The sequence below is a fragment of the Zootermopsis nevadensis genome, unplaced genomic scaffold (assembly GCF_977971745.1).
Source record: "Zootermopsis nevadensis isolate Lab colony 2312 unplaced genomic scaffold, Znev_1.0 Znev_ptg000017l, whole genome shotgun sequence".
Taxonomy (NCBI): domain Eukaryota; kingdom Metazoa; phylum Arthropoda; class Insecta; order Blattodea; family Termopsidae; genus Zootermopsis; species Zootermopsis nevadensis.
The window spans coordinates 11,062,682-11,075,407 of NW_028259149.1; the positions used below are offsets into that span (position 1 = coordinate 11,062,682).

A 12,726-nucleotide genomic window follows, 5' to 3' on the forward strand; every position below is an offset into this window, starting at 1 on the left:
ATATTCAAATGCGGTGGACAAGTGAACAATTCCCACTTTTATTGGTTTAACGACGCTTCTAGTTACGTAGATTAAGTAGCGTCGAATGATCGGATGATACTGAATAATAAATTAATGTGGAAGGGAGTGGTCGTGAAGTGACCTAATTTAAGGCAGGCCTGTCATTCGGACATTTGCATAGAGTAACTGAAGGAAACCACGAATATCCTTAGGATAGGTGATACCCAGCATTGTTGATATCGGTATGGAATTGTGAAAATTATTTATATTCTCTCTGGATTCTGCAGTCGAAGATGAACATGTTCTTTCTCAGTCTTTTTTTTCCCCTGCAGACCGTTTACCATTTACAGAGTTTGTTAATAAAATGTCTCATAACTGTGAACAACAAGAAAAGATTTATTTTTTGAAACAAAAGTATGAATATAAGTGATCTTAAAACACAGTTACTGCAGATCTTATTTATTTTTGTCCAGATTTTAAATTGTTTGTTTACGGTTTCTATGCAAACCTAATCTTCCTTCTGCAGTTTTTATGCGTAGAACCATATGTATAATTTAAACCACGAAATATGGGCAGATAGTTGTCACCTACCTTGAAACAAATCTTGCAAGGCAGTTAATTTCCATGGACGCTACTGAGGGACTGGCTTGCTGTGCACATAGTGTAAGAACAGTGCAGAAGAAGCACCACTTGGGCCGCGAGACTGCGTCAGCGCAGTGTTTCTAACCGTTAATAAATTCAATTCAGTACACCATATTACACCCCAGGCCTTTCTTCTCCACATCAATACAGCCTGTGGAAGCAGCTAAGGAATTTAATCAGCCCTTGTAGGGTGAGATGCAAGGCCGAACTGACGCAAAATACGGAGACGGTGTCAGTGTCTTGATATTAATTCTGTTGTAAACTTACAGAAACTTATTTAATCATTACAGAAATTACACACAAATGGATGAAAGAACAATATAGTAGGGTCCATAAATCAGTTGAGAGGGAAATGGAAGCACTAGAACAGAAAAACACGTAAAATTGTAAAGAGAATAATAATATTTGTAATAACAAGAAACGGGAGTTTTCAGCATGCCAACTGGCGTTAGACGTGGTTTCATACTTTGTGGAAAGGACACGAATTAGGGATGTTCGAAAATAATGTTCTGAGAGTAATATTTGTACCCAATAAGTATTCATTTGTGGTTAATTTAGACAACACTATCAATAACTCAGATAATATACCGTCAAATTATAAGATGATTAAGAAAGAATGGGTTGGAAATAATGGAAGGTAGCGGTCTTGGCTTAATTTAAAGCATGATTTCGGCATATGTTAGAGGTTCTGAGGAAACTATGAAAAATGTTAGGGTAGCCGGTCACTGGGCCGAGATTTTAACCTTCCAAACCCAAAGCGAATTTGCTAACAATTCGGCTGAGACGTTAGGTGAGGGGTATATATGAAGAATTTTGGTTGATGAAGTAGCCTACTTGTAAGCGAGTAACTAAGGATGTAATATAGCTAGTAATTCCTTTATAGCCCACATAAAGGTAGAGAGCAGCTAGTTTTGTCAAGAAGTTACGATGGTCTAGGCGGTTGCGTAGGTTGAAGGAGACAAGCACCCGTACCGTACAGAATTTACATGGAGAATCCCTTAAAGAACCTCCACTTGGAAGGCTGAGGAACTCCGAGGACAATATTAAGATTGATCTTAAGGATATATCTTGTTGGAGTTGGAACTGACTCAGGATTTTCACTTTCATACTAGCGGCATCGAATCTTCGGCCCTGCTCTCAGATTACATTGTAGCCACGTAAGCTTTGTATTAAAATCGAAAGTAATTAAACTGCTTTATGAAGTACATTTCCAGACCACTGTCACTTCCAATACTCCATCCGGCTACTAAGTAAGAATTATTTCCCGCCCTTGCACCATATCCTATACTCGTGCAGCTTTTAATTGCATATTGTATTTAATGAGTTCTGTAAAAGCAAATCAATTTACGAGGAATTTCTTGATGATCTGAGTGACCATTAGCCTCTCAATAAAGATTCCATACAGATAGCATTGCGATGGTGTTCATGATTTTAATGCTTACTGACGAATTCTCGTATTCAGAAGAAATCTATTAAATCGTTTGTCTGATGTCCATACATGAACCTTCTTATGCGGAATAGCTTTAAGTTGTTTACAATGCCGCGGTTTTCACCCCCTCCCCATACTTCTCAGTAACCAAAAGGATTGTCATGTGTCTAGAAGTGTAATTAGAGCTGAATATAAGCGTAAAACTCATTTTAATTTTACAATCTCTAAAAAGGAGTTTCATTTTAATGTTGTATTAAGTAACTCTGCGTTTATGTTCTGTGTTACAACAAAGTGTCTGCAGCAGACTCTGAGTTCATACCAAGATGCCGTCACTGTTACCACTCAGCGTGTGTGTCGTTGTAAAGCTGAAATCGGCCATTAACAGCATCCGAACGGTTCCACCACGTAATTTTCATCCAGTTTTTCTGTTACAGCTCACTGACTGCTATAACTACTACAGGACGATCTCTGGTAGTATGTTATATAGGCTGTAGATGATTAATGATGGAAAAGGAAGAAGTGTGATAAGTTCCAAGGCACCTTTATTATGTAATTTGCTACATTGCCGGCATATCTCTTTGTTCCATTGAGACACCAGATTTTTATTGTCATTCTGAACACATTAATTGTAAAGGATTTTGTGTAGTATTTCTATATATTACAATATTTATAGTCACTAAGGCACAATGGGCTGGGAAAAACTCTGAATTAGAATTAACAGGATCTCTATTGTAATTAACCTGAGAGGGATTTTCTAAGTGTATTTTGCTAATTGTAGTCGTCCACAAAGTTTATTTTTCTCGACTGATGTTTATCAATTGTCTTAATAATTTCTCCAAAGTCTCTAGCTGTCTCTTACAACCCTGCACATCATCTTCTATTTTAGCTATTCTCTTCATAACATGTTTGGATTCTTTCGTTCTTCTGTCGACAATGTCCTTAGCTGCTTCTATAACTTTCCTATCGAGGTTGAACCCAATCCTGCACTTACCAATTGTAAAACATGTGTCTGGCCTAAATTCCACGTCTTTCCTCTTCAGATTTCTGTTGGTATACCGTGTTCCTCGATTGACAGTGATGTCCAGAGAACCACCTGCTAGTACGTTAGGAAATAAGCTGATTGTCCTCAGCAATTTGTGTTGCCAAGCACAACATAAGGATCGCGATTGGCCAATCAGTTCGTAATCGTAACGGTTGTGTATGGGACCACCGAACGCCACGATCTCGAACTGGTGCACCAGCTTCGCTCTGGACTTGTAAGCAACGAGTTCAGCGTCGTTCTTGATGGCCTGCGTGTCGCTGACAGCCAGGCCATTCAGCAGGTTGATCAAAACGATTGTCATCATGAAGACAAAGAACAGGAACACGAAGTACCCCCCGTGGTCGAACGTCATGCCGGAAGCGTCGAATTCTCCTGTCATCATCACGACCGTCTTGAGCAGAGACATTGGTAAGTTGCTGTAGAAGTCGACGCCGTTGTCTTGCACGGAGGCACTGAGGTTACGGGCTGAATAGTTAGCGCCTTTGTCTTCGGAAGACGCTTCATTGTGGTACACCTTGTAGAAGCTGAAGGTGAAGGCAATGATGAGAGGGGAGTACCAGAGAAGAAACTTCATGTAGTTAACTGTGACCCTCTTCAGCATCTCATTATAGATTGCCAGAGTGTAAATGCAGCCGAACTGCAGGATTACCTCTGTCCATGCTAGGAGCAGAGCCACTGCGGTTAGTATTTTGGAACAGCTGCCGATCAGAATAAGAAGAGTGGTCGTTATAATGCCTATTTCAAGCCAGTTTTCCAAATTGTAGAAATAACTACTCTTCTCCGGTGACATGCAGAATTGCATAAGCTCTCTGAAGACGAGTACCACATACAGAAAGAATAGAAGAGCCCGGATAACTCTCACTCCACTTTCGTCACATTCAAAATTCTGACCGCATTTGCCACACATGTTGGAGTCGGAGAGAATTTCTGATGTTAAAAAAACAACAAATATGATGTAATAAATCATATTTAAGTAGAATATTATGCTGATACGGCTCCATTTCATATGCAAGAACATTAGTAGGACGGGGTGTTTGAGCAGATGTCGAAATTTGTTTGATTGGCTGATGAAGTACAAGGGAAACATCTCAGGCAACATTTCTTTACGCCATTCTCCAGATTCTTCATCTTTCGGTCGCTCGCTGTCACGTCCCAGAGCGGGATTCAAGATTCTGAAATTAAATCTCAGAGTGTATTCGTTGTCATTTTCTTCTTTGGTACACTCCACACAGTCATCCAAAGCCTTTTCCAGTGTTTCGGGGTCGATGTCATCCAAAGGACAGACGTCGAAATCGTTCAGGGATCCTATATAGGCCCCATGCGCGAGTAGTGCCTTAGCAAATTGATCATTGTCTTCCTGAACAGCGTAGTGGAGTGCTGTATGACCAAAGCTATCGCCGTGATTGATAGGAATGTTAAACGTTTCTTGTTCTTGCAGCAAAAAATTGAAGCAATCGCGGTAGCTGTCCCGAGCCTCTCTTTTAGCGCTGAACCCCCGAAGAACTTCGTGAAGGAGAGTCTTCCCTTCTATCAGCTCTGTTTTTACGTCTCTTGTATTATATAGACACCTGAGGATGTCATAGTGGCCGTAATAACAGGCGATATATACTGGTGGCTTGCTCTCATGTGTTCCGGTTTTATTTACATCCGCTCCACTGTTGAGCAGAAGTTCAACAATATCAAGAAGACCTTGTTTGCAAGCCAGTTGTAGGAACGTCATTTGTATCAGATCTGTTCTGTTTACGAATTCTTCCTTGAAATTATGTCTGAATGTATCAACATTTCCATTTCTGAGGTCCATGTAAGCGTCATCATGTGCGTATGTGTGTTCGGCACTCTCAGGGACCTCATCTTTCAGTTCCGGGTGGTTGTGTAAGATCAGATTCCTGTCTTCCGGTCTGAGGTCGCGACGCTGGAGGACTTTCTGAAGTGTGCCTCCACTGCATTTGCCAACTGCGTCGGAGATCGCAGACCGGTCGTTTGCACTTCTGTGGCTCGCGCTCATGCCCGGAATACTGGCAAGGTACGAAAAACATTCTTCAGCTTTGTCGTTCTTTCCGAGGCTCCGAGCGGAAAGGTGCAAAGCAGTTTCTCCTTTTCGGTTTATAGCACTTATATTAGTGTCAGGGTGCTGGACCAAACGTTTGATTACGTGAATCTGTCCGTTCTCAGCTGCAAAATGTATCGGAGCATTTCCATCGTAACTTTTACATATCAGGTTGGAATCTGCGTTATTGGCCAGTAAAACTTCAACAAATTCAACCATTCCCTTCTGGCAAGCTATAGCCAGGCAGGTCTTGTAGTAAGGATCGCTGTACTCGTGGTTTAGGTTAATGTCGTTTTTGTCCTTACCTTTCAGCAAGTTAATAAAGGCACCAAAATCTCCGTCTTCCAGATATTTCAGCAGATGTTGCTGATTTTGTTTGCCAGTCACTTTGAACTTGGACATATTCTGGAACAAGAGAGACAGACACGAGTAGTTACACCTAATTGTACGCTGTACTCCGCCTAGCGGATCTTATATGGCAGAAAATTTTTCACAGAAACTTTGCTGTGATTTAGTATATGCAATAAATTAATTAAATAATTTAATGTATTTTCTATACAGAATATTCTGTTCGCCTGACACCGTCTTTTTAGGTCCACGGTTCTCGATTTTATAACTCAATCAATTGTAAGAAGCACCCTGGATTTAGTAATAGGTTTTCAGGGAAAAAAGAGACGCTTAATCGATTTTTATACACCATCAAATGTAAGACGCGCCCTGACTTCAGAAAATTTAAAATGTAAAAATGAATGTGTCTTACCATCGAGGGAGTACGATACTTTTGATTCTATTCCCCTATTTACATCTAATTCTGTGCGAGAATTTTATCACGTTTTAATTCTGCAGAATTAGAAATATTTAGTAAACGGGGTATGGAGACGTAATACTCGGAGAACAAAAATAAAATACAGAGTAAACAACATAATTAAGTAATGAGTCATCGAGACAACATTTAGATCGACCGGACATTCAGAACGCAAGGATGAGATAAGACACATGAGTAACTTCATTTCTTATTTCAGGTTCAGTAGAAACTGAATCCCGAGATGAAGTTGGGAGGAATCTCTGTAATTCTACTGCCGAATTATCGCTCTAAGCATTTGAAAAATTAGATACGGTTAGTAGCCAAATAAGTCCACGCAGCGTTACAACGCAGAAAAACAACACGGACCACGAGAACCTGAAACCTACAACTAATTCCGTGGAACGGAATCATCTTTGAGAAGCTAATAGTAGGCTCAGCTAGTCAAGAAATTTCTCGTCTTCTGCGGAACAAAAACATCAATTACCATGTTCACAAAAACCAGCCACCGGTCCTAAAGTTATCGCCATCTTCAGCCCTGAAGAAGGATACATTATATTTCTCCGAAACGCTGGTATCTATCTGTGAGTCCATACGGCTTTAATATCCAGAAGACCAACATCTTTTTCTCCATACCTGTGAGAACCTCAAATTTCATAGGGTCTATATGGTATTGTAGCTTCGAAGTAAATACATTGCTTAAAATTTCTTGACCAGCTGACCGACTATTAGCTTCACAAGAAAACCTATGTTTCGTTATGAGTCATTTCAGTGTTTGAATACCTAAAGTTAATCTATTTGAAATTGATTTAACTACGTTTCCACTATATCAGACTATAATAGCGTAGAATGATAGGATGATTAATGAATGAGTTTGATATTGAATATGCTAGGAAGCGGTCATGGACCAACTTAAAGTACAGTCCTGTTACTTTCATGGGTGTTGAGGAAGATCACGATAAAGCTTAGTCTGAATCCTCGACCTCCCGAAAGCGATACAAGAGTGCTAACCACTCTCTGGCCACTTTCGATAAACAGCTGCAGTCCCAAGGTTGGCAACTGTAACATTTCAGAAGATGTCTGACAGTAAATAGTTTAAATCTGTGAGAAAGAGAGTTGGTGGTATTTACTGTCATAGTAACAAGTATTAAAAAACTACTAACCATGTAACTATCTGACGAACTAACAAACCAGCCGATTAGTATATTATCTGACGGACTGACCGACTGAGCAGCTGAATGACAGGTTTGTCTTGTTAAGCCATATACAGGTGTCCCATGAGGAAAGGTCAATATTCTGGGAGGTCAAAGTATCGGTCATTCTAAGCAAAAAGGTGTAAATGTACATGTGTCCTATTCCGAACGGTTTCCGAGATAGAGCTATTGTACAGTTGCGAAATTGTTGATAAGAAAGAGATATTACGTACTGTTTCTAACACCGGTATTTATTGTTCAAGTGACAAAGTTGGTACAGTTTAGATAGTATAATATATTTTCGAAAATTCCACCGTCAACATCAATGCACTTTGCAACTCACCCGAGTGCATCTTGACGTTCGTTTATGCGGGCGATGACATCCAATATGGAAGGACAATTTTGGGTGCCAAATCCAAACTACTGTTCACTGAAATAGCTCTATCTCATAAACAAAAACCAGTTTATGAAATAGATATTTTACGCGTGTGAATGGGTACAACTAGGAATATGTTTGAAAACCTGCAGAAGCCACCTAGGAAATCAGTCTTGTTGAAATGACTGTGTCGGAACTCCACCGTGTCTTTTAATCTGATATTATTATGCGTTCGCTGTATCCAACGCATAAATTGAACGTATAATCGGTTACGTCTTTCTGTCAACAGCAGTGCTAATGACTTCACGCAGCATACTGCAGCCTCTCAGTCAAAACTTGATCTTCGCTTGCAATGAACGCATGTCAGTGCCACAGAGGACTGTAAGAACGCATTAGGAAATTCTGTTGACGTCAGATTGTAGTGCCCTTTCATCATCACAGGCCCATATAAGAGAAATTGAAGAATGTGTTTTGTCTAGATTTCTTGAGGAGTTCAACTCTTAATATCTATGAGACTTTCAACAAGAGTTTGTTTAAACAACGATTTAATAAAAAAAATAGACGACATAGTTATAAATCTAGTAAGAGTGAATTTAGTGCGAACACATTAAAAAATTTATAATCCTTTATCGTTTGTGAAAATTAAAACTGTGTTTTCTGTATTTTAAGACACATTTTTTTGTTCACATTTTAAAATTTCTTAAATCGGGGTGCGTCTTACATTTGATGGCGTCTAAGAATCGATATAGCGTCGTCCCCCCCCCCCCCCAAACCTATTATAATAGATGGCGTCTTAAAGCTTAGGAAATACTGTATTTTAAACTGAACATGTCTGTAGTGTTTGTATTTTGACTTCTACAGCCTGTAGAGTCGCTGTCTCTTATGAATGTGTTACAGCGCAGTGAACACGCTTATGCTTAACTGCTGGCAGTGTGGTATCTGTGAACAATTCGTGACTTCCACGCCAAGAAGTGCTCACTGCCATGCATTTTAAATGCGATATTATGAAATGAGCTTGGAACAGAGTGTGATCAAGTTCAATGCCAGTACATGTTTTGTGGCCCTCGTATTTCAGCTACATAGTTTATGGCTTTGAGTCGTACTGCATCCGTGTTCTTTCCCGAACATTACGCATGGAAATCGTTTGCTGATTTTCGTGTAGCATTTATTAATGCGTGTCCCGACAAAGTATCGAATAAGACAACAATACACCGACTAGTAACATGTTTTTCTGTGACAATTGCTCATCGAGTGACAAAGCAGCTGAAGTTACGGCCGTACCGATTCCAAACAGTTTATTGGCTGTAGCAACGGGATATGACTTCTAGAATTCAACATACCATTGGTTTCATCGTTATGTGCGTGAAAGTTCTGCCTGTAGAATGTCAGTGGGTTTTGTATAATTCTCAGAGTAAATAGGAATTTCTTCCTGAAGCAAGACTGAGAAATTGGTCGTTGTAATGAAGAAGCGGTCTTGAGAACAGAGTTTTTCGGTGTTAGAGCCGGATATCCGTCTGATAATGTCGAGTTCGGATCGTCAAGTCACGTGCCACTGGCGTGTTCAAGTATGTCGAAGATAGTTGTTTTTATATTCGTCTAAATAACTAATAAACTGCGTTAGTATTTAGTTTACTAACTACCAAAGTTGCTACTAAACAAATGAATTAAGTTATTTATTAATCAGTTGCATTACAAACTAATTAACAGTAAGTAGAACCCGAGGTTCCACACCTCTAACAGTAAAACCCGCCACTGGACACGTGTCTTATCAGCAGTGCATGAATCGACGGTATCGTCAAGCATGGCTGCCACCTTCACGCTTCGAAAATAACGACGTCCGGGAATAGTACTGAAATACATCTGAAGTATTCTTAGCCACTAAACTTTGGATTAATTAAATTTTATAATTTCAAAACAAATAGATTCTAATATAATACATGAAATATAATCGTTATCTTAAGTAGTTAACTCTAATATCCTTATCCAGTTTTGACCTCTAATTCTTACGTAGGTAATTCGGTCTGGGATGTTTCACAAGGCTATCTAAATGAAATCAAAATTCTGCTGACATATACAGATTCCAGCTACACACAGTATTTAATCGGTCGTGGTTAATAAATAGAGTATCATACTCGGTTTACCGTCATTTTAAATTTGAGAAATGAAATTATTAAAGTTTCTGCCACCTAAAATACCTCCGCCATATTGACTTATTAGCAACGTGCATCACAAATGCTCATACGTGAACACACAATAGTCGGTAGATACTGGTCCGAACCAGTAGAGAAGGATATATAAACTGTAATCGCCCTTCTTTTGTCTTGGACAGGAGATGAGTGGTAAACACTTTACGTTATAGGTAAAGGTGAATGGGTATCTTAGGGTTTGATTTAGAAGCCCTGAAATATATGAACTTATGGAATATTCCGGGCCTGCCGGGGCGAAGATAACACAAGATTATCCAGAGTCTGGCAGCATTCGCGCTCTATTAGCACGTTAAACGGTTATAGGAGGCGCCCGACTATGAATATGACCAGCATCTCCTACTTTTCAGTCAATTTTATAGCCTCGAGGACTTCCGATTACTTGTGATTTTTGTAGTCACAAACTTAGAATCAAATGGTATTATAATACCGTTGAGTTTATAATTAAATAAAACTTGCCTCGATACAAATCCTGATTTTCAACAACCAAATTATTGATTTAATGAAGGAGTAATTAATTAATGGTCCAAATCGCATCTCTTTCCCTTTTATGTAAACCATATTCTGATATCGAAATATCTAGTTTATTATCACATCTCAGGACAGTCTACATTTGAACTCAGATCTGATTGGCATAAGTTCGGTTCCCTTATCTTGGGAAACATAATCTAAAATATTTCCATCACACAATAAATGTCATGTTTAGTGCTATTTTAATATTATGAGATTAAATCTAAAGTTGAAGACTTGTTGTAATCTTTACATTACAAATTTAGTTATAACTTATCGCCCACCCATTCACGGAATTATATCAGCTGTAAGGAATTGGAACAGGCCATAAGGCCTAATCTGTATAAGCTAAAGAATAATAACATCCCTTTTTACCACAGCAAGGAGCGCCCTCAAACTGCTGGGAGTACATTGACAAGGGGTAGACACCCAGCTTATGGTTTAGGCAACAGGCTAAAATAAACAGCACGTTATGAAACGTTACACAGGATCTCTGGTTTTAACGGATTCTTAGGAACGATCTGGAAAATAAGACATGAATTTTCAGATAGATCGGACAGTATCACGTTTTCTAGACCGATCTTCACCTCACACCAAAAAAGCTTTGGGTGCAGAGAGGAACTATTTGACCCCGTTATTTACTTATAACTCTTTTAAATCAAAATGACTCCACAACAAAACGTTTGTATTACAGATGACGTCATTGGTTTGAGAATTCTCTGGAAGATGGCTACGAGCGAATTATTGTAAACGTCAACCATTTTGCATAACGTAGCGTTCAATGCAGTTATTATCAAAGAAAAATACCACTGTGTGGAATGTCTCTATATTAAATAATGAAGAATGTTTTTAGTTTAAGAAACAAATATATATATATATATATATATTAGTACACGATTTAGAACATAAATACATAACATGGCTATGTAATATAGTTCGAAATAAAGTACAATTTTTTGTATTCTCTCAGTAGAAAATTTGAAAAACTTTATCTGAAAGAAACAACAATATACGATATAAACTTATCAAATTTCAGTAAATAAAATATGTATTTGTGTACTTGATTAAAATATGCCTGCATAACAATAGGGCTTTAAGTTAAGACCTGAGTAGTACGAATTTCCACCTGCTAAAAATATGATCAGAATTAGATTCTGCATAGGCACTTAGCTGCATAATAATTCTAACCTCTATATTATTGGCGGTCTGATGTCCTGGAACACTGCAGATCTATCGTTCCGTGACTACCACCTTCCCTGTTCTGCAGAGGACAAACACTAAAGTCTGCGCGTGAAATGTTCGGTGCCCCTCCCAGGAAGGAAGTGCTGTGCTAAGTCCTGCATAACAATTGCTTGCTCTGTGTGAGTCAGAGATTTCCAGGCCGCACGCCATATTTATTTTCAAGCGAAACCGAACCCACGTAATTCAAATTAGCAATTAAATTAATTAAAACTGACAAACCAAATACTACTTAAGGTACGAAATGGACCTCCAAACCAACATGTGTGGTTTAACTATGATACCCCAGACTGCTCAAAGTCATTGCACTGAAACTGTATCACTTATTGTTTCTCCGGATGTTGTATTAAATAATAATAATACAATTTGGACAAAATCAAAATAATTTTTACTGATGAAACTCGGTATCTTCATCAGGGACGGACACAGACTTGATGTTCCTGGAAAGAAGCCTATTGATGCAGTTGAAGGCCATTCTGACAACTGAGGTTTCACCAGGGCTGGAGAAACTCTCTTCATTGGGTTAGGAGCCCATCATATCTGCTGGTTGCTGCAGCCATTCTGCATGAAAGTCACCCTGAAAAACTCATGTAGGTTTCCCCAATGACAAAGGGATATGACCCTGAGAAGACTTTCTTTGGGCTATAGCACCATATAGTCTGGTAGAAGTTTACCAGCATCTAAGAGATACCTGCTGACTCCATCATCAGGGCAATGAGTAAGCCATACTTGTGGTATCAAATGAATGGACACAGAAAAGACCTCAGAAAGAATGGTAAACTTCTACCGCACTACGTAGTGCTACAACCTAGAGGACAGTCATCTTTTTACTTTCCACCATGGAAATCTTAAATCCTACTTTGGATGTTGCCCCGCATACCAACATAGAAATTACAGCCTATTTCTTGGAATTGAAAAAGAGGTTAGTATGAATGGGTTTACAGTAGACTTTATGATTCCACAGGAAAGCCTGCATTATGTGATGGAATAACTCAGGGTCACTTTCAGGCAGAATGGATACTTGATGGTTATTATTCACAGTCACTTTTTTAAACACTCATTTTTCACTAGTTTTATTTTGTTAAACTACGTGTTTCAGCCCAGCATGGCCATCTACATTTTCGAATGCAGGAATGAAGTCAATGTCCTGGAACTGTATCACTTGTGGTGTACTGTTGTGGAATTTCACAATGGTACACCACAAAACACAGTTCAGATACAAAATACTTCTGGACTCACCAA

At 39.0% G+C, this 12,726-nt stretch overlaps 1 protein-coding gene across 1 annotated transcript; it reads right to left on the reverse strand.

Moving 5' to 3' along the window:
* Positions 1-2,596: 2,596 nt before the first annotated feature.
* Positions 2,597-12,099, reverse strand: LOC110834010 (transient receptor potential cation channel protein painless). Its single transcript, XM_022072708.2, has 2 exons — positions 11,434-12,099; positions 2,597-5,565 (listed from the first exon to the last, which is right to left on the reverse strand). The coding sequence occupies exon 2, from the start codon at positions 5,560-5,562 to the stop codon at positions 2,863-2,865; it is 2,700 nt and encodes an 899-aa protein (XP_021928400.1). The 5' UTR covers positions 5,563-5,565; positions 11,434-12,099; the 3' UTR covers positions 2,597-2,862.
* Positions 12,100-12,726: the final 627 nt, after the last annotated feature.

Excerpts from the sequence above, each read along its gene's own strand:
- LOC110834010 (XM_022072708.2), bottom strand. The coding sequence starts at position 5,562 with ATGTCCAAGTTCAAAGTGACTGGCAAACAAAATCAGCAACATCTGCTG.